This window comes from Camarhynchus parvulus, chromosome Z (assembly GCF_901933205.1).
Source record: "Camarhynchus parvulus chromosome Z, STF_HiC, whole genome shotgun sequence".
Taxonomy (NCBI): domain Eukaryota; kingdom Metazoa; phylum Chordata; class Aves; order Passeriformes; family Thraupidae; genus Camarhynchus; species Camarhynchus parvulus.
The window spans coordinates 7880501-7902746 of NC_044601.1; the positions used below are offsets into that span (position 1 = coordinate 7880501).

Below are 22246 nucleotides of genomic sequence, written 5' to 3' on the forward strand. Positions count from 1 at the left end.
TCCTCCCTTCTGAACCAGGAATCTCCATGACAAAGGCCAAGAGATCAAAATGCCAGGGCTGCCTCTCTGGCCTATTTCTGACAGTAATTTTTTATGCAAATGGCCCTGCTGGGCAGCTCCCTCGGTGACCTTGAGCTCCCCTTATCTGCACTGACTTTGATCCGACCAGGGCTCCCTTTTACAAAGCTCACTGCTACTTAGGATCTGCAATCTGGCTAAATCTCACTAATTAAGGAAAATCGTCTGACCTCTATTTCACGTGTTTCCCTGCTCTCCCTGTTTTGTGCTGCACGGGCATTGCTGGTGGGGGGGACGAGAGGCCAGACCCCTTTGTGCAACCCCAGTGCCCCTGTTGGGCCAAGGCACCTCTGCAGGCTGTGCCAGAACCAGCGCAGTGTGACATGTGACCTGTGCTGTGACATGGCTGTGACATGTGGTGTGACATGGGCTGTCTCATGTGCTGTGACATGGGCTGTCTCATGTGCTGTGACATGTGCTGTGACATGTGGTGTGACATGGGCTGTCTCATGTGCTGTGACATGCAGCATGTGCAGAGTGTGATGTGTGGTGTGACGTGTGGTGTGACATGTGCTGTCTCATGTGCTGTGACATGGGGCTGTGACATGGCTGTGACATGTGGTGTGACATGCAGCATGTGCAGTGCGACGTGTGGTGTGACATGGGCTGTCGCATGTGCTGTGACATGGGCTGTGACATGTGGTGTGACATGTGGTATGATGTGTGCTGTGATGCAGCATGTGCAGAGTGTGATGTGGGCTGTGACATGGTGTGACATGTGCTGTCTCACGTGCTGTGACATGGGCTGTGACATGACCTGTGACATGTGGTATGATGTGTGCTGTGATGCAGCATGTGCAGAGTGTGACGTGGGCTGTGTCCAGGCTGTCACACGTGCTGTGACACACAAATGCAGTGCCATGTGTGATGGCAGCTGGGTCCCAGCTGTGCAGGGAGAGCTCTTGCACACACACCAGACCCACAACCTGCCACGAGGAAGGCTTTCCACCCTGCTCCTGCACCAGCGGAGCCCACCCTGACAAATAAACCAAATGCAGATGAGTTCCCAGAGGCAAGGAGCCACCTTGATGGAGCCAAGGTCATTGCCCATGAACCCACCAGCTGCCCCCTGCTTGATGAACCCTTGCTCTGAGGTGCTCTTGGCTGGTCACATCCAACATCAGTTTCGACACCTCTGAGGATAATTTTACTCTTTCCACCACTTTGTCCACCACAGTGAAGCGCAAGCATTGCAAACCATCAAAGCTTGTGCTTGCAACTCAACAAGACCAACGTGGCCTGGCTCTGGGAGTAAAACCCATTCTCAGCAATGTTTCACCACTTCCTAGAGCCACTGCGAGACAATCATTGAGTGAATCATCACGCGCTGTGGCTGCAGGCTGGAGCTGGGCACAGAAAAGGTCACAGCATCTCCATCACGGAAAAATATACATTTACTTTCCCCTACAAATTATCATAATCTACTGGCATGGCAGCTGAAACAATGGCAGGTTAGCATCATTCCCTTATATTCCAAATTGTCAATATAAGGTATCATGTAATATTGTAATTATACCCAGGGTTTTTGTTGTTGTTATTTTCTTTAACCGTGTCATTCACCCAGTAGACTTGCATTCCATTGGGTAATTCCTTAATTAGGCAGATTTTTGAAACAAGTATTATGTACACAACAGACCGGAACGTCTCCTTTGGAGTCTTCCCAGTCTATCAGGTGATTGCATCATTAAGCCACACATGCTACGTAGTAAAAATCCTTATGAAAATTCATGAAAGAAACATACTGAGCGTGGTGCATGCTAATAAACGAGAAACATATAAATTTAGTATTTTGACTTTTAATCCCCCTAAACTCCAGACAATTACAAATGAAATAATTTCTTCACTGAATTTTATTTCTTTTTGTCAGCTATCTAATAAAACCTTTCTCTTCTCACAGAAGTTGTGGAGGTCCAACCTGAGCATCTTCCCAAAAATTACACTTTACTAAATGTGCTCATGACATTTGGACATCACCAAAACACAGTGAAATAACCAAGAAAAAAGTGATCTCACTTATCTTTTAGGTTTTTTTTCTTTTTTTTCCTTTTTTTTTCTTTTTCTTTTTTTTTAAGCCATGATACACATTAAATTACCAGTTAATTAATCAAATTTTAATTTTTGATTGTACAGTCTGGGAAACCAAAACCTTTCCCAGAGGAAGAAATTTAACTTGCCCGGTCCACAGTACGAGCACTGTGAAGTGATCTCTTTCTACAGAAATAAGACATTTCTACAATGCATTTTAAAGAGATGCAAATAGCACCTACAATTGACTGTGTGAAAACGCTAAGAGACAAAACGTACAGTATTATATATTTAAAATAAATGAATGCAATCTTTTAATACTCTCACAAGCAGAAGAGAAAACCCTAAAATATTAATTCAAAAAGTCTTCTCTAAGAAACGGACAAAAAACCCTCAAGTTCACAGAGAAAATGAATGTATGCAAGATAGTGAGGATAACAACAATACAATCCCTGAATGCCTCAAAATCTTCATGGTTTAAAAGGCATCCCAATTTTCTCCAAAGGTGGTGGCATCTCTCTAGCCGTCCATGGCTAATTTTACAGGGAATGCAAAACGTTATTTAAAACCGATGCCGCATTAAACTCTAACTGTTCCTGATGTGGCTCTCAAACTACAAACCTATCTCCCCTTCTATTTTAATTTTAAAGTAAGTTAGCAAACACTTCGTTCCTAATCCCTGGGGACTATCTGTATGGTGACACAAATGCACAAATTTATGACAGTAACATAAATGCTCCTCCGAAGTAATGTGCAACATTAAGTGAAATCGTTTCCTGGAAAGATATTATAGGTATCTATATTTTATTTGCCATCTTAAACATATCTGGGTCTTTATGACCTTATTTTTAAAATGTATTTCCTTTTTACATTTCCTGGTGCAAATGGACTGCATAAATAAGCAATGTGCTATGAGGCTTCAGACTAGCCGATAAACCCTTTCAATTTTCATGCCAGCTTCTTCTTTTGTAATTCAAATCTGGCTGAAAACTGGCAGCTCTGAAAACTGAAACAAGCACTGCCACAAATACCTTGTAATGCTATCGACCTTGTCTGCCCATGCAGTGAGAAAGGGGGATGCATATGTGTCTGCAGTCATCCAGATAACACAACTCATTTTTTTGGGGGGATAACAGAAGCTGGACCCGAACCGCGCACCCAAAGCAGTCATTACCAGGCAGGCTGGAGAATAAGTCTCTTCAAAATACACAGCGCATTTAAAAACCATATACAGGGCTCAGCCACTGCTTTCATTACCAATTTTAATTTAGCTCCTTCAGTTTGCTAGCCAGATAAACTCTTTAGTGCTGTTTTTTAATCTATTTGCCACATTTTATGTTTAAGATTATAGTAATATGGGACAGGAGAAGGAATCACTTTTGGAGGAAATAAAGAAATAGATCCGCTTATCGGCGCCCATCAGAAAGTTCATTAATCAGCCGGGCTTTGTGCCCCCTAAATTGAAAGGTTAAATAATCCTCTCAGGAATATTTCTCGGCACCGCCGCCAATTGTCCGGAGAGAAGCTGCCATTCACCGTGCTCCAGATCGGTGACAGGGTATTTTACCACCGTTTGGGCCCCAAACAATGACGGACAAATGGCCTGGCTCACAAAGAAACCTTTTAGTACACGGATGGAGAAAGGACCACAAGCTTTGAAGTGGGGTGGGGGAGGTGGGGAGAGACTGTGCCGAGAGGAGGAGGAGGAGGAGAAGAAGGAGAAGGAGGTGGAGGAGGAAGAGGAGGAGAAGGAGGAGGAGACTCATGCACTGGGACATGTATATTTTATTTGAATGTTTGTTAGGGGATTGGCCAAATGTTTATATACATCGCTATATATCTATATATCTGCCAGGGCACGGCACCGGCTGCCCCCACGCTAAGCATATGCATAGTTACACATACATTTATACATTAATCTGAAAACAAACATTTGCAAAGCCTGTAAAATCAGAAGATGAGCAGAACTAAAGCACAGTTATATTTATTAGCTAATACACGGGGGAGCCTGACAAACCCGAAGGTTTTAATTTTTACTGTCATTTTGGATGAGTTACAGCTTCCTTTCTCTCCCTTTAATCTTTATGTCATCTACTGATGGTCCCTCAGCACTGCACCCAAAAGGAGGAAGTACCATGTCTGAATAAGTTTCTTAGGGGAGCACTCTTAATAGGTATTTATTGATAAACAGACTCTTAATAATTTTTATAAGTGGTTTCTAATCACAGCTAAAATGAAAGTAAACATGGGAAAAACTTTTAGTTCTGCTGAGGAATATGAGATGCCATGTGAGCAGTGCATCAGTTTGCTAGAAGTGAGTTTTGGGGTACGTTTTAAATAGATAATAATTGAACCTTTTCCCTTCAAACTCCCCAGCAGCTCAGCTTCAGCATGCAGCATCCTTCACTAACGACAATTTTACAGAAGCACTTTCCTTACATTACCAACGTGCCAACTGCACGTGTTCATGTTTATCCATTTTCTCATAATTTTTTCATGTGCTCTCCATTAAAAACCATCATATATATTCAGGAATAGCAGTTATTTGCACCTAGATTCATGACGAGTGACATTCATCCCAAATATGTCCTTGTGGAAATGTGTGACAGCTTGTATACAACCACTGACAAACAGAAGCTTCTCCATCTCCTTTTTGCACACCTGTTTTTTAAAAATTGTTTTCAATTCCATACAGTTTTTACTTTAATGTGACTTGTGACTTCCTGAATAGTATACAGCTTGTAAAAATGGATCAGAGCATATCAGATTTCTGCTCTCTCACACCATATAAATATGCTGTTGACCCAAACAGTTTCCTCCAGACCAACTTTTGAGTATCTCAGTGCTATCATTTTTCCTCTTTTTCCTTCCTGAGGCCACCATCAGAAAATCAGAATGAATTTAACCAGCTGTCATCTGGCATCAAAACAGACAGAAACTGGGTATCTCATTCAAATAATTTTAAAGGAGGAGATTTTTCAAGGTTATTGCACAGTCCACAGAAACCCTCCAGTGTCTGTACTCCTGCACAAGTGCTCATCTCTCCCTTTTTTAAGTGCCAAAAGAAGTTATAAAAATTCATTAGAAACAGAATCAACAGCATAGTCAAGAAACAACACAAAAATAATTTGTATTGGCTACAAGATGAGCGCGGAGACTACAGGTGGAAAACCTGCAAGTTTGAGGGGAGCAAAAAGAAAAAAAGGAAAAGACACAGGACACAGGTGTAAGAAAAACGGAACCTGGCAGTGACTGTCCTTCCCTTGTGAGTTCCTCAGCTGCTCTGGTGTAAAAACAAAGTCTCTGCCTCACCAGCTGCCCGCCCCACACCAGGCAGCACTGCCACCACACAGGGCAACACTGCAGTGTGGAGACAGCAAGGAGCAGGGAAAGGGGCCCTGTCAGCCAGACACAGACTAGAGTGCCCATTCCTCCATGGGGGCTGCTCCTGCAGCCCATTGCAGAGCCGCTGTCACGGCCGTTGGGGTATGTTTGTCAAATGGTAATTTAACCCAAATTCAACATTAAAAAATGAGTCAAATCCGAAGGCCCAGCTTCACTCCCCTGCAGCCAAAAATCCTGTGGGATGCCTCCTTCAGTGGCCCTGGGTGGGTGGCACAGCGTGTGTGCACACACAGTGCAGCTCACACGCACCTCTGAGGCTGCTCTGCCAGCACCTGCTCGTGGCTCCGTGCTCCTCACCACTCTGTGCGGGCCCTGCCTCCTTGAATTCCCTTTATACTCGGTTCTTCAAGACTTTAAATCAAAATCAGGATAATTCTGTCACGGGGATAGAAACTTTTCTATACACATGACAGGACCTAACAAGATGTATTAATATCATTGACATGATAGACCCTCTTGGAATTAAATCAGTGAATATTTTTAGGGAACCCTAATCCGTAGATTATTAACATGATCGAGCATAACTTGAGGAAGTTACTGTCTTACCAGCACGAGCTCTGGGCTGCTGCAACACACGAATCACCAGCAAGATGAACCACGCAGTGCAAACAATTTACTGTCTTCTTATACTTTTTCCACTTTGCGATATGAAAATGCACAAAAATCCATTTTATGGCATTTATGCGTATCATGTGCAACTGTGGTTTTTTTCACATTTTAAAATGTCTGTTAAATTTGCAGACGATTTTTGGCTTCCTACAGAATTTTGAGACTGGTTCAAAGCTCTAACAAAACTTAAAAAAGACACTTTCAAATCAAGTTCGGAGAAATTCTGGAGAAATTCTCAGGATGTAGGAACTTTATTATGAGTATTCATGCATAGCACTGACTGCAGAAAGAGGGCACAGAATTGGTTTTTTCTCAAATGTTTTAAAAATGCATTGGAAACCTCATTTTAGCTTGAAAATTCTATCTTCCTTATTTAGATGGTTAATACTTGAAATCATGATAATAATGTAAATGCTTCTGTAAGTTCACCTTTTCAGATGAAAGGAAAGAGAGGTGAAATTTTTAAACTGAATTTGTAAGCATTAAAGAAAAAAATCATCTTAATCCTTTCCCTTAAGAGAACTGCGGTTGAGTATATGAAGGGGAAATATTTCAGCAGCAAACCTTCCCTGATTATTCTCTTTGATTAATTACCCACTCACCCAACAGCTTTGGTGCATCACAAAAATAACCCAAACCTCTCTGGTTCTGGGTGTGCCGAGCTGGAGGGACACATGCCACCAAATGTCATGGACTGCACAAAGAACGTCCGAGGCACGCGGCAGTGAGCTAACCAGAGGTCTGAAATAGTAAAACACATTAATTTCCATCCTCTGCTCTTCTCCATTTTCCTTTCATAGTGAAAGACACTGCTTTTGCAGCAAACAGGGCCCTTGACACCATCTCAACACCGTGCCAGAGCTGGAGCTCTCTGAGTGGTGCCGCTCTCCCAGACAAGCACCACAACAACGCCAATTTTGGAACCCCAAAATCATAGAAATGGTTAGCCAGCCCAGCTCTCCATTCCACTCTCTCCCCATTTCCACACTGCTTCCACAAATATACAGAAATACAATTTTTGGTCAAGATGTAATCTCTCTTTAACCCTCAATTTTAAAGCACCTTTTAGTTTGTTTTCTGGGGAGCAGGTGCAAAAGAGCACAAGACAGATAAAAGTCAGAGAAACAGGACACTTCCTACCATGGTTACTACATGATGAAGGTGAGTGGCAGGTGGTACCTGTGCTGCTGGAAGGTTCTGAATCCCACCCAAAATGTCCTTGCAGAAAATTTATACAAGGTTACTAAAGCTACTTATTTTCTCCATCATAATCTAAATACATCCTTCAAATAAAAATTCGGAAAGAACTTTTAGCTAGCGTTTGTACAGAAATGCTATAGCATACACTTTGAATTCATAAACCTAACAGTTATTTCAGGACCTGAAACTGTTTTTGTTTTCTGAAAAAAAAATCTATCAGATAGAATATCTTTTGTGAAATATGATTGCTTTGCAATAGAAAAATATTTGGGGTTTAGGTTTCTGATAGCCTCCAAAAATATCTGAAACTTGAAAGAGAGTGGGAACACAGCAAATTACAATTGGTAGGGGAAAATAAGCTGTAAAATTGCGTTGCCCACACACCGAACTCCTCTGACCTGCTGGCTTTCTCCAGGAGAGCTGTGCAGGGCGGGCAGCATGTCAGCAGCACCTCTGACACTGAAAACCACTTGCAAGATGGGTCAGGTTTGGACAAGAGAGAGTTTAAAATACAGAGAGTTTAAAACCAAAATATCTGCCTGTTGCTGGGCAAGGGCTGCCCCAGCTCCTCCTCTGGCTATCAGGGCAAGCAGCCTCTCAAAGGGCAGGAAACCTTCAGGAACCCAAGCATCTCTCAAGAAGGTATGTGGACACTGTCATGCTCCAGGTGTTCCTGTGCCCCGAAACCTACAAGAGCCAGAGTAATCTTTATACTAAATCCACAATCCCGGGAATTTTGAGCTGCCTTCCCTATAAAATATCCTGCTGAATGGATACTGAAGCAATGGCACGAGGGCCCACTCCGAGATTCCAAAATAGGAGAAATACATTGCCTATTTCACAAACAGGCCTTTTTTTTTTTTTTCTGCTAGAAATAGCTTTGATGCACCGGGAAAGAAACTGGCCAGGTGCTGAAGCATTCCAGAGGAGTGCTGACCCCATGGCCTGTGGCTTTGTGTCATGGGCAGTGGAGCCAGCCCTGCGGCCATGTCACAGCCACAGCTGTAAGGAAAACAGGCATTAACCTCCTCCCCAAAACGCTCATAAAGCCATCCCTTTCCTCACTGCTCAACACCTAAAAAAATCTCTGCAAACCAAATGTCCTCTCTCTCTCTCTCTCAAGCTTAAATATTTTTTTGCCAGAGTTGTATTATTTTTTATTTTTCCTTCTGGAAGTCACAGTGTAACAGAGAGGAATTGACTTCCAGGGATATGGCTTACAGTTTCACTTCAGAAAAAAAGTAGCAGGCGACGAGGAATTTTAATCATGCACACAAAGAAACCTGAGCACAACATTTAAACACAAAATATGCATGTCCCTTCATGTCCTTCATACACGGGGCCAAATCAGCCAATTCCTGGTTCACCTTCCTTTATGTAAGTGGATTAAAAGTAAGATTAACAAACTGTCAAAAAGCGTGTTAAATGGTAACTTCTGCTAATTAAAAATTCTGATGGTTCTAAAGCTCTGTTGGTGGCCATCTTGCTCGGGGAAATTTCACACAGACGAGGCTGGTGAAGGCAGGGCACAGGGGACAGAGCCAGTGTGGCTGGCTGGAGCCACACCAGGGCACCAAGGGGTTTTAAAAATGAGACATCCCTACAGAAAGGAAACACTCCGTCCCACTGAGATTTATGTTTTAACACACATATCAACCGAGAGAAACACCTCTGGAAAATAAAAAACTTGCTCTGCCCATTTTAGGGACAGAATTTCTTTACTCAGTTGTTATTTACTGAAGAGGATTCTAACACTTGCACAGTTCACTCCTGTTTGACTATGGTGCCCTCATCCTGGTACCAGGCCGAACTGGCCACATCCCCTCCTGCATGGCACAAACCACTCTGACAATAAGATGTGGTGAGATTGTAGCCAGCCCGTTTCCTTCTGACACCAAAACACGCCGAACACCGAGCCCCTGGCTGGCTGCCCCACCAGTGCTGCCATCCACACTCTGGGCCCTCACGGCACAAGTGCACCTCACACCCAGGGCAAAACACGGTCTCTGGGCACTGAAAATGAATAAATTTCCTCTTTTTCTCCAGTCATGTCATCTGCGGGGTGGATGCTACCACAAGCAGCAGCTTCAGCAGGCCGCTCAGGCCACAAAGGCTGCGCAGGCCGCGGGACAGGGCTGAGGCCGCAGCCGCTGGTCAGCCCAGGCCGCTGGTCAGCACGGGCAGCCGTCGGTGCCCCCGGACGGCCAGCACAGAGCCCCGGGCTGCCCACAGCAGCAGCAGCAGAGGGGACAAGGGCTGTCCATGCAGAATGTGACCCCCGGCGCTGCCCCTCCGCAGCCTGGGCCCACGGACGACAGCAGCTGCCACAGGCCACACCACCGCGAGGTGCACGGGCAGCAGGTCAAACTTGAGGGGAAATATTGCATTTTTTAAAGAATAAACTGCAAAACTGAAACAAACAAAAGAAAATCATTGGGTGCCCTCCCACAAGTTTTTCAATCGATATTTTAGTGTGATTTAGGGTTTGTCTTTTTTGTTTGTTAGAGGGCTATAACCTGGCCTTCACTTAAAATGCATAATAAATATCACTACATTTATAGCTCAAATCTGAAGTGACAGGAGAAAGGGAATGAGCAAGAGCCCAATGCTCTAAGGGTGAAATAACACTGCAGTGTGCACCCCTGTATCCGTAGAGCACACAGGGGGTGATGTGACGGCGTGTCTTGTGGAACATGGGCCGTGCTTCTCAGGGCCATGTGGAGCACCTGGCATTTAGGAAGTCACAGTTGTAAGCAAAGCTTCCCCATAACCCAGAACAAAGAGCTCAACAAGGCCTCCAAATGCCTTGTGCCCCAAAAAAAATCACATGTATCATCACTGACACTCCAGCAAGCTATGATCAAAACTGTTTATCCTGACTCTGTCAAAGAAGTCTTTGTCCTGTTATTTGATTGACAATAACCCCTTTGATAAACCTTAGTGGGTATGAACTAATTCACAAAATACATGAATAAAACTTGAAATATATTTTGACAAATATAATTGCCGTTCTCTGATACAGGAGAAATTCGGAGTGTAGTTGTGATGAAAATGATCTGTAAAAGTTTTAAATCACCATCTTAAAAAGGTTATTACATAGTATTTTAAACCACAGTGGGAGTTGGATTTTTCTGCTGACTTTGCCTTCTTTTTTCAGAATAATTTTAGTTAAAAGAGTTGAAAGAATAAGTTCAAAGAAAGTACTTTCAGCCACTTATAAAGCTTTGATTATCACACAGCCCTTAGATTTAAGCTTCACTGCATGCCTTATGATAATCTTTTTTTCCATCAAAAGGCAAATTAAAATATTCTGCTTACAATCCTTTTTGCCACTTCTTCATAAGATTCCTTGCGCTGGCAGTCTGTTTTGGCTGGAATAAGATGTTTCTGCCCATACAACAAATTATTTGCAATGTGCTCAAATTTGTCACCATGGCCAACGTCAACAAATCCCACCACCATGGCCAAGAGCAGAGAGGGTTTGTTATTGAGTCATTGTTCGAGCAGCCCCGCACACTGTGCAGGGGCTCCGAGGAGTCAATAGATGGCAGTCCATCTCCTAGGAAAGTGACCCAAAATGAATGAAATAACCAACAGCCTCATGAAGGACTGACAGGGAAGGCCGGCTGGTTATTCACCAGCGTTCATAGAAATTAAATAAGAATACTTTACAGAAGGCAAAACACTCGGACAAACTCTGTGACAGCCCTCTGTGAACGGTGCCAAAATCCAGCGTATTATCACCAAACTGAGCACCCAGTTCCTCTGCACGTACATGGACGTGCACATGTGGGACGCTGGCCACCAAGTTACCAAAACCAGTTTAACTCCAGTGCTTGTGCCCCTGGCTGAAGGGCAGGAAAAGCTCTCCTGTGGCCCCCAACAGCTGGGCAGCCTCTGTGGGCCATGACAGCCACAACACCAGTTTTCTGTTAAACCTGTGGTATTTTTCCTAATGCCGCTCTCCTCTTTGTACCAAAATATTTAATTTTCCTACAACAGGAAAATTGTACGATAATTTCTATGGTGAAATACTACAGTGCTGATATGAGAGTAAAAAAACTTGGCTTTTTGTTACAATCTTACAGCTATATATATAGAATACATTTAAACATTACATATAATTCTAATTCTAATTTAGAAGTTTTGTTTCTTGCCAGAACACTATTTACTTCTGCTCTGCTTTGTGTGCAAAAGAGAAAATTTAAAGGGAATAATAAAACATAAATTGTAAACAATTCAGAGAATGCAGCTTCCTTTCATTTACTTATTGCAAATATCAGCCATGTCTTTTACCATATAAATTTTTAAATTCCAGGCTTATCCAACTGCTAATGTAACTTTGAGCCAAAGGTACTCTTCTTCCCATGCAAGAAATGAAGGGGTGGAAAACATTTCCCACGTGCCAGAAATGTGTATTCTTTGCAGAAAAACTGCAAATCACTGCAAAGTAAAAATCTTATTGGAAGTAAAAATTTATTGGAAGGTAGGGCCTGATGCAATACCAATTAATCTGTGAGTGTGCCTATTTGACCACATTTCAAAATGACCCTAAAAAGCACCATAAATTTCCCAAGGAGTACTTTTAATAATATGCCCATATTTGTAACCACTACATTTTCTAACAAGAACTTGTTTTGACACATTTTCTTAGCTTTACTTTATATTAAGTGTAAACCCTGAATGCTTTCTAAAAAATCCACAGAAATAATTTCCTACCTCAAGATACCTCAAATTTTGCCCTGGCACAGCGCTTGGTCAAGTTTAAGCTGCCCACTGCTTTTTTTTTACAGACATAAATATTTTATAACTGTTGATAGCAACGCACTTTTTGAGGAATTTTCATTCAAGCAGGTAGGATTAAAATTACTTTACATCTTTATCTCAGTAAAAAACAGAACCCAGGATGTTACTGCACCAAATATTGCTATCTGACTATTAAGTTCCAAGTGCTATAAACGTTTCAGAAATTGTTTTTACGTGCACCCTTCGGGATTATACAGAAAGACAGCATTTACCTTTTTCCTTCATCCATTTTAAAACCAAACCAAACCAAGACAAACAAAAATACTCAGTGAATGCACCTTTTTTTGGCTTATAATGTTTTAAAAACAAAACAAAACAAAACAAAACCAACCAAACCAACAAAAACTCTTTACCAAATCTGTTTAAAAGTAAATTCTCAGGAAGGGTGGAGGATTTCCAGGGCAGATCTTTGTGTTAGAATCATTATGCACAAAACACAAATGAGAGGTTTAAAGTGCAGATTTCTTCTATTCATTGAGTTTTGAAGAAAAAAGCAGAAAAAAGAGCATTCCACTGCCATGAAGAGGTGGAGGCACAAATTATAAAGCACATCCCATCTACTGCTTCAGAGAAAAAACCAAAGATCCAAAAAGAAAAGTAGTGGAGAAACTTTTCTACTTTGTCAAGAGCAGAGAACAGGGGTTAATTATCTGTAACAGCGAAATTCGTGTAAGGCTGATCTGGGGAGCAATGAAAAGTTCAGAGGAACAACAAATCGCTGATTTTTTAAAGGTGTTTTTATGTTTGACAATTTTAGAAATTAATACATTTAAGAACTGTGACGCCAATGCAAGAATTTGTTTTTACTGGTTAAATACTGTTCGAGGTTTCAATATTAACCAAATTTCTATGCATTTTGTTGTATTTTTATATCTATTTTACATAAGAGGAAAAATCCTAAGTAATAAACTGGTACAGATTCACAAAGTTTTATTTTCTTGTTTCAGGGATTAACAATCAATTAAGGCAGGCCAAACAAGCAGTCACGGCTATATCCTGACTAATTATAAATTATCTGCAAAAGTTTAAGAGGTGTTTTTCCTCAAATTCATGTCTCCACTCTAACTGAGATTTATTTCACTCATCTAAGAAGAAAGCTTTGTCACACAGAGTGACTAATTACCAGCATCTGGGATATCTGAGATGGGATTACTGCTTCTGCTGTGCACCCCAACTTAAAATTTAACGCTCTTTCCATGTGTAAATGTGGTCACTGAGAGAAAAGAGGCAAAGCACTAATTAAATTATTACAGTATTAAAATGAAAACAGAAGTTTTAAAGATGCTTAAAAAATAGTGACAGCATTTCATTGCCTTCTTCAGTTCAAAAACTCTTGAGATGTTTATTATCTTCTCAGAGAAGATGCTTATCTATATTTTATGGTCAGCAGTTCACAGAGGAGTAAATAGGTTGGGTGTAGAAGAAAATAAAAAAGGTGTTTCTACTTACTGTTAGGTGATACTGCCTCCATATTTCTGGGCAAGCCTGGAAAATAAAAATATTGATCAGCTAGGAGCATGAAACAAGGTGCTTTACAGCCTGTTGGTTTTGGCATAACACAGTATCCACTGGTGTCGGTCACAGGAAAATAAGAAGCTTAACTGAAAGGGTCTGCATTTCAGCTTCAAAAACCCGGCTAGACAGTTTAATTGAATTTTACACTGGTTTAACACACTCCCTGCCATTGTCAGAAAGCCAGTAACAGTTTTCTCTCTGCCCTTTTTCTCCGAGGGGCAGAAGTTTGGGAGAGCAGTGTGTTCGTGACTGTAGGAAGCATTAATGCTGCAAAACAAACAGGGGCGGATTTAAATTCTACATTTTCTGACATTTTAAATTCACATAATGCTCTAGAAATTAAATCACAAGGTGCCTTCCTTTCATGAACGAACGGAAATATTTTATCTTTTTTGTACGTATCTCTTTCCTAATCAAAATATAATTGTTACATGTAATAATCCTCAGCAGCCTCATGTCAGATGAGTTGTAAACAAGAACCATAACAGATTGCTTTAATGTTGCTATTTTTACAATGACTTGCTTTTTTTTTTCACTTTTAATTTTTATTAAATTGCCAGACTTTCATACCAAGTCCTAAGCGCAGCCCTTGGGAAAAAAAAAAAAAACCAAGCAGGTTTTTGAGTCGCAGAAGCGACACAATTGACCTGAGGGACACACGAGAAACGGTAAAGAGGAAAACGTGGATCTTTAAAACAAAATCAGAACATGCTGGTGGTCAATAAAGGTCAGATCACTCTCTCAGAGGTTCTTAATGCTTTTACAAAATGTACGATATTTCTGATGGCCCCTGAGGCACAGACAGACACGGAAATTCTGTCACTTTTTGTCATTTTGGTACACAGCTACTGCAGCGGAGGGCTTTCACTTCTCTTTAGAAATTTACCTTCTTATAAGAACAGCACCGTACTCATTTGAACAATTAGCAACTTGGTTTGCCAACCTTCATTTTAAGAAAAGAAAAAGAAATGTAGTATTCCACGGCTTCTCCATAATACGCTGCAGCAATTTCGAATACTGAAGCCTCATGACTACTTGCAAATGACTACTATTAACACTTCTTTAGATTTCGAATAAATTTTTCACTCGTGCCCAAATTCTTGCCTTCTTTTATTTTGATGTAGCGTGTTAATTAAAAAAAAACGCACCACAACCAGTATCTCTCAAAATAAAATCCAAGTTTTTGCTAGTCACCCTGTGACACATACAGTGTGTTTTCCCCAGATGTGATGGAAATGATATTATTTATTATTCATTCCACCAGTAACATAATTGTCTGCAGAAAAATCTACAATCTGTTCTGTGTAATGGTTCAACATTTCTCCTCTTACTCAAATGCTGTGTGTAAATATTTGAGTTTTATATTAATATTTCTATGAAGGAAATGTGTGAAGGACATCACATTCCTCACCGAGGATCTGACAGTTTGAACACACTGAAGCTGTCTTTGAGCACAAACAAAAGGATTTTCCTCCTTCCCTAACTTAGCCAGGGTTCAGAGAGCAACACATAAACACTCTGTAGCCTGTAAAAATATTGTACCAGAGCTCTTAGCATCTCCCTGAGAGCTGAGGAGGTTTCAGCTGTGCAGGACAGCTGTGCTGGTCCAGCTCAGGGGTAGCAGGCAGTTATTTATACATTAGTTCTGGATACTTTTCGATTACCACAGTGTGCCTGGGCTAATATGGTTGAACAATTGCAATCAGTGAGTTGTCCTATCCTGGCAAAATGCCACTCTGTGCTATGACCTTTACTCACATGACTGCTATTTAATAATCATCATCCTCATCATCATCAAAATTACTTGTTTTTGAATAATTGTTTGGTTGGGTATTTTTTCTGCTCTGGACACAAAGATCACTTTGAGCAAAAATCTGTAGCTCTGAGTGAGAACCACAGCTGGTAGCGCTCTTGTCAAAACCTTGTGAGAGGCACAGCCCCAGCCCCTGCGTGGTGCTGTCCAGAGGTGGGTTTTATCCTCAGGGATGTTGTAAGGCTGAGGGAAAACCAGAAGAAGGAGAGGATGAAGGTGGTGAGGAAAGGCTAAAGATATTCCTTCATTCAGGTGGTGGCTTGGGGAAATACTGCTCAAGTGGCGTACAACAGCTGAGGAGGGGTCACTGTTAAACACCAGCTCTTTACAGATGATGCTTTTTACCAGGAACCTTGTTACTTTGCATCAGCTCAGGGCTGTTATCTGCATCTTATATCGTGGAATGACAAATAGTATGATTAATAATTACTACCAAATACTGGCTCCTCAAATGAGGCAGAGAGGTTTGCTATGGCAGACAGCATAGCCAGGCAGAACCACTGCCAAACCCACCATTTTCCTTATTTGTTCAAAATAACTTAACCATGAATGGCCCTCCTTTAGAGAAAAGCCCCCATGGTACCCAGCTACAATGGCAGCGTGATGAACTACATTAAAATAAAATTGCATTTATTTCCTGCCCCAGTGGTCTGACCTTACTCACATTTAGATGTAGCAGCACAAAAGGTGCCCACTCCAGAGGGCAGAGCCACTGCCACGGCATGCGCCAAGGGCAGCGGGCTCACACCTGCTGACACCTTGGGCCACTGCTGTCCCCAGGGCCGCCGCTGTCCCCAGAGCTGTGCCACTGCTGTCCCCTAAGCCAGTGCTGTCTCCAAAGCCACTGCTGTCCACAGAGCCACTGCTGTGCCCAGTGCCACCGCTGTCCCTCAAAACCACTGCTGTCCCCAGAGTCGTGCCACAGCTGTCCCCAGAGCGACCGCTGTCCCTCAGAGCCACGGCTGTCCCTAGAGAACCACTGTCCCTGGAGCCATGCCACCATTGTCCCCAGAGCCACCGCTGTCCCCCAAAGCCACTGCTGTCCCTAGAGCCGCACCTCTGCTGTCCCCAGGGCCACTGCTGTCCCCAGAGCTGTGCCACCGCTGCCACGGCCCTGTGCAAGGGCGGCCACTCGTGCCTGAGGCTGACCCGCTGCACGGCGCCATAATGGGAGAATCGAGACTGGGTGCTGCACATTTTGACCCATATTGAATTTTATCAGGTGCTAATTATTGTTTTACCAGAACAACGGCTTAATGCATCTGTTGTTTAATTCCCACTTCCCTATTCTCCAATGTGAACATCAAAGAAAATAAAACACTCAATCTCAAACAGCCCCTGACAGCAGACCGGGACTCGAGAGCTCAATAGACGAGGCCCTTGCCACCAGTTCTCATATTTCCACAACAATGAGCAAACACAAAACCGGCACTAAGCGGCCTTTGCTGCTTTCCGCTCCCCTCGGCCGGGCGTCTGCCTCGCGCCGAGGGCCCTCGACGGCGGCGCGGCGGGACGCGGGCGCGGGCGAAGGATTAGCCCCGCTAACATGCGAGCGCCGGCCAAAGGCGAGCAGAGCCCGCTACTGTATTTGGCGTATGAATAACCAAAATGCACGCGCTGACAGGAGACCGGGACGGGCCCGCGGCTCCCCGGGAGAAAATGTAGCTGTGATGAGTGACAGGGCTTTCAGGAAATATGTTCACAATCACAGACAGTGAAGGCCATGACCTAGATCGTTTAAGAGCTTGTCTTGTCAAATTATCAAAAGCTTCTTCGTCTCTGAATAAAGAGTGACATAAGTGAGTGTCAGAAAGCTGCAGGCTGACAAGCCAAGCATACAATAACAGCATGCACGTCACATACTTGCCGAACACCGCCACGGCTAGCGGCAAATCTTAATGAGAGCGCGGCTGGCCCAGGAGACTTGGGTCCCTGCTGGCATAGCTACTCATCTCGCAAAAATCCTTCAGCTCCGAGTCAGTTATGGTCTGACACGACGACTACAATTACTAAACACAACTTTTTAACAGAATCCTCTGGTGCTTTGTCAAAGAGGCAGCGGCTGCTTGGAGCTGCCCCGCTGCAAGCCACCACAATAAAACAAAAGATTTGCCAAAACACACACTTTTCATCACCTCCGCATGGGAACTGCCGCGGAAAACACACAATGCTTCTCTTCAAAGGCACTCCTGCACAAGCAGATGTCGAGACCTCTCCCCACGCTGGCAGTGCAAACAGCTGCCGGTGCTGGGCGGGCAGGGCTGGGTGACTGCGGTGTCACCCTGGCCTTGGTGGCACGGCCGTGTGCTCACCCTCGGGTGCATGGGGACAGCCAGAGGGGTGGAGCGTGGGGAAGGACACTGGGGAGCTCAGGAGACACAGCAAACATCGTGCTCTGTGCCCAGGGAAAACGGGCCGCATGGATGCCAGCTGCTCCTGTGGAATGAGCCCAGCACCTCCAGCCCTGCCCAGCGCAGTGTGCCAGAAACAACAAAGGCTGAAGGAACCTGCCTGGAGAGAAGAGGCCAGCGGCAGTTTGCACGATCAGAATGTTCTCAGAATATACTGAGAAGATGCCAGTTGAAGCACCCAGCTGGTTCATGGGAAGGAGTGCTGACAACAATGGTATTTGGGCATTCGGATGGGGCCATCACACACAGCATGGCTACAGGGCACCAAGCACCTGGGCACTGCTGTCTGCCAGCTCCTGGAGAGCCATCCAGCTCACCGAGCACCTGCATGCTGGTTTCCCCAGGTATACATGGAGACACTGCCCCTCTGCCTGCTTCCTGCAGATTCACGGAGCCCTTCTCCCAGCCCAGCTGCTGGCAGGTGAGGCTGCACACCAACCACAAGGCTCATGACATCCACTGAACTGCCACTGGATCAGTCAAAAACCCTCCCAAGGAAACCATGCGAGGCTGGGCTGCTTCCAGAACACCTCCAGCAAAGAGGACTCTGTATGTTCTCAGCACTATCTCAGGAGAAGAGACTGATCTAGCAGGGCATAAATGTATGACCTTAAAATGGTTTAAATAACTGTGAATGTTTCCTAAGCAAACAAGGTGAAGTACCTTGAACTGCCTCACATTCACTTCTGGACCAAAGTGGGAAGTCAGTCTGCAAGACTGTGCACAAGAGCCTGTTCTGCACCCTCTGTGTTACAGTAAAGCGGAGTAAACTTGCTGAGAAGGACAAATTACAACTTCCTTTGAGCATCCAAAGCATTTCATTACACGTTTGGTAACAAGAAGATGGAGATTTCCCTTTTTTACAAGAAGTCACATGGGAAAGACAAGGGGTGATAGCTCCAAGTTACTCCTGGGGAGATCTCAGGTGGACACAGGAGAAATCTTTTCACGATGAGAACAATCGTCTCTTGAGGGAAGTGATGGATTCCCCAGAAGTGGACACTCTTAGGATTTGGCTGGACTGTCTTGTGTAGACCATGCTTTTGCCAAGAAATGTTGGCAGTGATGATCAGGTGATCCATGAAGTCCCTTCCAATCTGGTGTTGTAGGATTGCGTGATTTCTCTCCCACGAACTGCTCCCATTTCCTCTGGAGGCAGGGCAGATCTGCATCTCTCAGAAAGGAGCCTCCAGGTCTGCTGCTGACCACACAGAGTCACCTTGGACTGTCTCTTCTCAACCTGGCTTCTATTGCCAGGTGTACTGGAAGAAATGATAACCCCTGACCACTGTCTCCCATCACAGATGATTCTGAAGCTCTTTACAGATCCTTCCCTCTGGCACCTCCCTTGCAGGCTGAGGAGCTGTGGCCATGCTGAGGGATACAGAAGACAGGGACCAAAGCTTTGCCCAGGTGCTCCTGCTTTCCTGACGATTCCTAACGTTTCACCAGCTTGGTTTTCTTTTTTACAGCTTGTGAAGACTAAACTGATTTTTTTGTGGAATCATATCTCATAACTAGGATTGGAGTGCTGAACAGTAATATGCAGAACCTGTTATTCCATATGGCAAGATGGGATTGTTTTACTTTACATTTATCGCCACTCAATGTCAATTGCCAGTTTATTGTGTTCTCTCTCTGACCCTTAGAGTTCTTGGGCAGCTCCGCACAGCTGGCTCAAGCACTGACTCTGTAAGTCATTCAGTCTTCTCAGCCACTCTTGTGGCCCCACTGTCGACCCTTTCCATGTCACACTAGCATATCCCACCTTTATCCTCTTACTCCATGCCTGTTTAGTTTGCTTGAAAGCTTTTGGCCAGGAACTTTGTAAAACGCCTTTTGGAGTTTGCAGACTGTGTCAACTGGATCATGTTTACACACATGCTTGTCAACCTGCGCCTTTGAAGAACTCCAGAGATCCATGAGAAGTGGGAATTCCTTTACAAAACAGCCTTGAATCACCCCATGTGTATTATGTTTATGCACCCATCCCAACATGCCACCACCATGGTTCCTGCCCCCTGGCTCGGTGCACATGTGCAGCTGGCAGTCTGGGACCCCCAGCTCTCCCTGGGACATCCCCTACCCGCTGTCCCTGCACTAAAAACTCAGTTACACTCAGGCACCAAGCACGAGGTGCCTGCTGCCATGGCTGGGCTGTTTCACCCTCGTGCTCCCCTGCAGCTTTTGGCCAGATACCCAGACACTGGCTGTTACCCAGTTTTGGTAACGGGCTAGTGCTTACAGATTTGTAGGAACACTCACGTTCTCTTCCATTTGACTTCTCTGGTGCTCCCCTCCACAAAGTAAGGTTTCAGTATGGGAACATTCCTGGTTTTCTTCCACTATGAACATCCCAGATACAAAAAACACCTTGAGGCCATGAGGAGCAACCTTGTCCTGTCCAAGTGTGCCTTTTGTGTCTTGACCACCTGTTGGCTTCACAGGTTTTCTGCTCTGATCTCAGGAAAGATTTACTGTTGGTTTTGATTGCTCTGCCTCTGCTCTGCCATGCCATCTCTCTCTCTGAGGACTGGGCAGGTAAGCTCCTGCTCTGATGCCCCAGTATTCACCCAGGTGAATGACACAGGCAGCTTCACACCTCCCATGCAGGAGTGCACAAGAACTGCCCAAAGTTTCAAAGAAAAACCTTTGTGATTAAAGGTGGACCCAAATGAGCAGAAAAAATACAGGCTGTGATGTTCCTGATAACCTGCCTAATCCTACCTACTGCTCAGGTAGGATTTCAATACTTGTATGATAAGCACTCACAGTTCTTTAAAGAAAAGAACCTCAGTTTATGAAACCGATGTCATAAAATGTAAAAAAGAGAAAATAAGGCAAAGAAAAGACGCTTCATTACGGTTTGCAATTTTGTCTCACTGCCTATCAGAGTGAGGGTGCAGAAACGTACAATTCATATTCTTTATTGTGGGCACATTAGCTATAAGCAAAAGTACATCTGGCACACATTCAAATATCCTACAAAATAGTAACTCCCAAATACACCAGCTGACCTTTGCACATCTCATGTACCACTGTGACATGCTCTTTGACCAAACAGAAAAAATAAAGGCAGGAAGGAGACATTTAGAAAGAGATTCAAATATTTCTGAGTTTCAAAAAAATGGATTTTTTCATAAAATTATGATTAAAATTATTATTTAAAAAAATTATGGAATCTCACAGGTGTATTTGAAAACCAAACATACAGGCCATATTTATAGTTAGAAACTGAAAGGCGAATGTATGCCAAAATTATCACAATTTGCCTTTTATTCTTATTTCTGTTTAATTCAAGAGAAAAAAATATCATGAAAGCTTGACTGCTACATATAGGACTGAATTTTGGGGACATATGAGACCATAATAATGTAATACAAGATGAAAGAGACAACTATGTTTGTTCCCCCATTCATTTTCTTCTGTCTTATTTTAGTAGATCTTGTCAAACCCAAAGCCTTCAAACTACTTCTCTCTAATAGTATTTTCACTGATTAATATCTGATCACAGTGAAAGCACTATGGATCTGGAATTCCTGATGCATCAGAGTTACTCTTTACTCCTTCCCGGTACACTTGCAGCACTGCGTCTCCTGATTTCAACCTCCCTACCCCTTTCCTTCCCCAGGAAAAAGGACCTTTGTGTCCTCCACTGCTGAACTGAACCAAACTAAAGACCAGGTGTTGACAATGCTTTGGTTTGTTTTCTTTCAACCATTCTCCATGAAAACTCTGACAGTGTAAAGCAGTGACTAAACACTTTCATATGCATATACAAACAGGCGCCATGTAAAATCACAGTATCAGGAAGAGATTGTAGCCATTGTAAATGCAGTTTTTGACTGACACACACCAAAGCAGGCCTGGTGTCTGTGCCAAGGGCCATACTCACATCAGCATAGTGGCCCTTCATGTCACAGCGGTTGCAGTGCTTGTTCCAGTAGGCTCTCTCCAGGCATTCCCTGAAATAGTGCCCGGGCAAGCAGCAGTTCAGGCAGAAACGTGCTGGGCAGCTGTGCTGCAGATGGTCTCTCCCTGCACACAGACAGCACGGGGGAACTTTCTGTGGAGAAACAAAAGTAGAATCATGCAAAGTGACAGTGTTCCAGTAGATCCTTCCAGCCCTGTGGCCCCCGCAGGGGCTGTGCTGGGGGGAGCTGGGGGGGCACTCGCTGCCATCCAGACTCTGCAGCACAGCCTCACACAATTCAGCACATGGAGGGACAAAAGTAACACACAGCCAGTTATTCTGAGGCCAAACCTGCACCTCTGTGAAGCCAATTTTCCCAGTGAGTGAGGGTGTTTCCCCCTGAGGGTCGTGAGGGATGTGCTCATTCTGAGTGTCCTTGTGGGTAACAGCCGCAAGGACCGAGGGTTTCAC

General features: G+C 43.8%; 1 protein-coding gene across 2 annotated transcripts in view; it reads right to left on the reverse strand.

The window, feature by feature from the left end:
• ZCCHC7 (zinc finger CCHC-type containing 7) overlaps positions 1–22246 on the reverse strand; it is a 93742-nt gene that overhangs the window by 7816 nt on the left and 63680 nt on the right. For both annotated transcript variants that reach the window (XM_030969018.1, XM_030969017.1), the window contains exons 7-8: positions 21758–21928; positions 13573–13608 (exon numbers count right to left, since the gene is read on the reverse strand). In XM_030969018.1, the coding sequence (XP_030824878.1) occupies positions 13573–13608; positions 21758–21928 (207 nt within the window). The remainder of the gene's footprint in view (positions 1–13572; positions 13609–21757; positions 21929–22246) is intronic.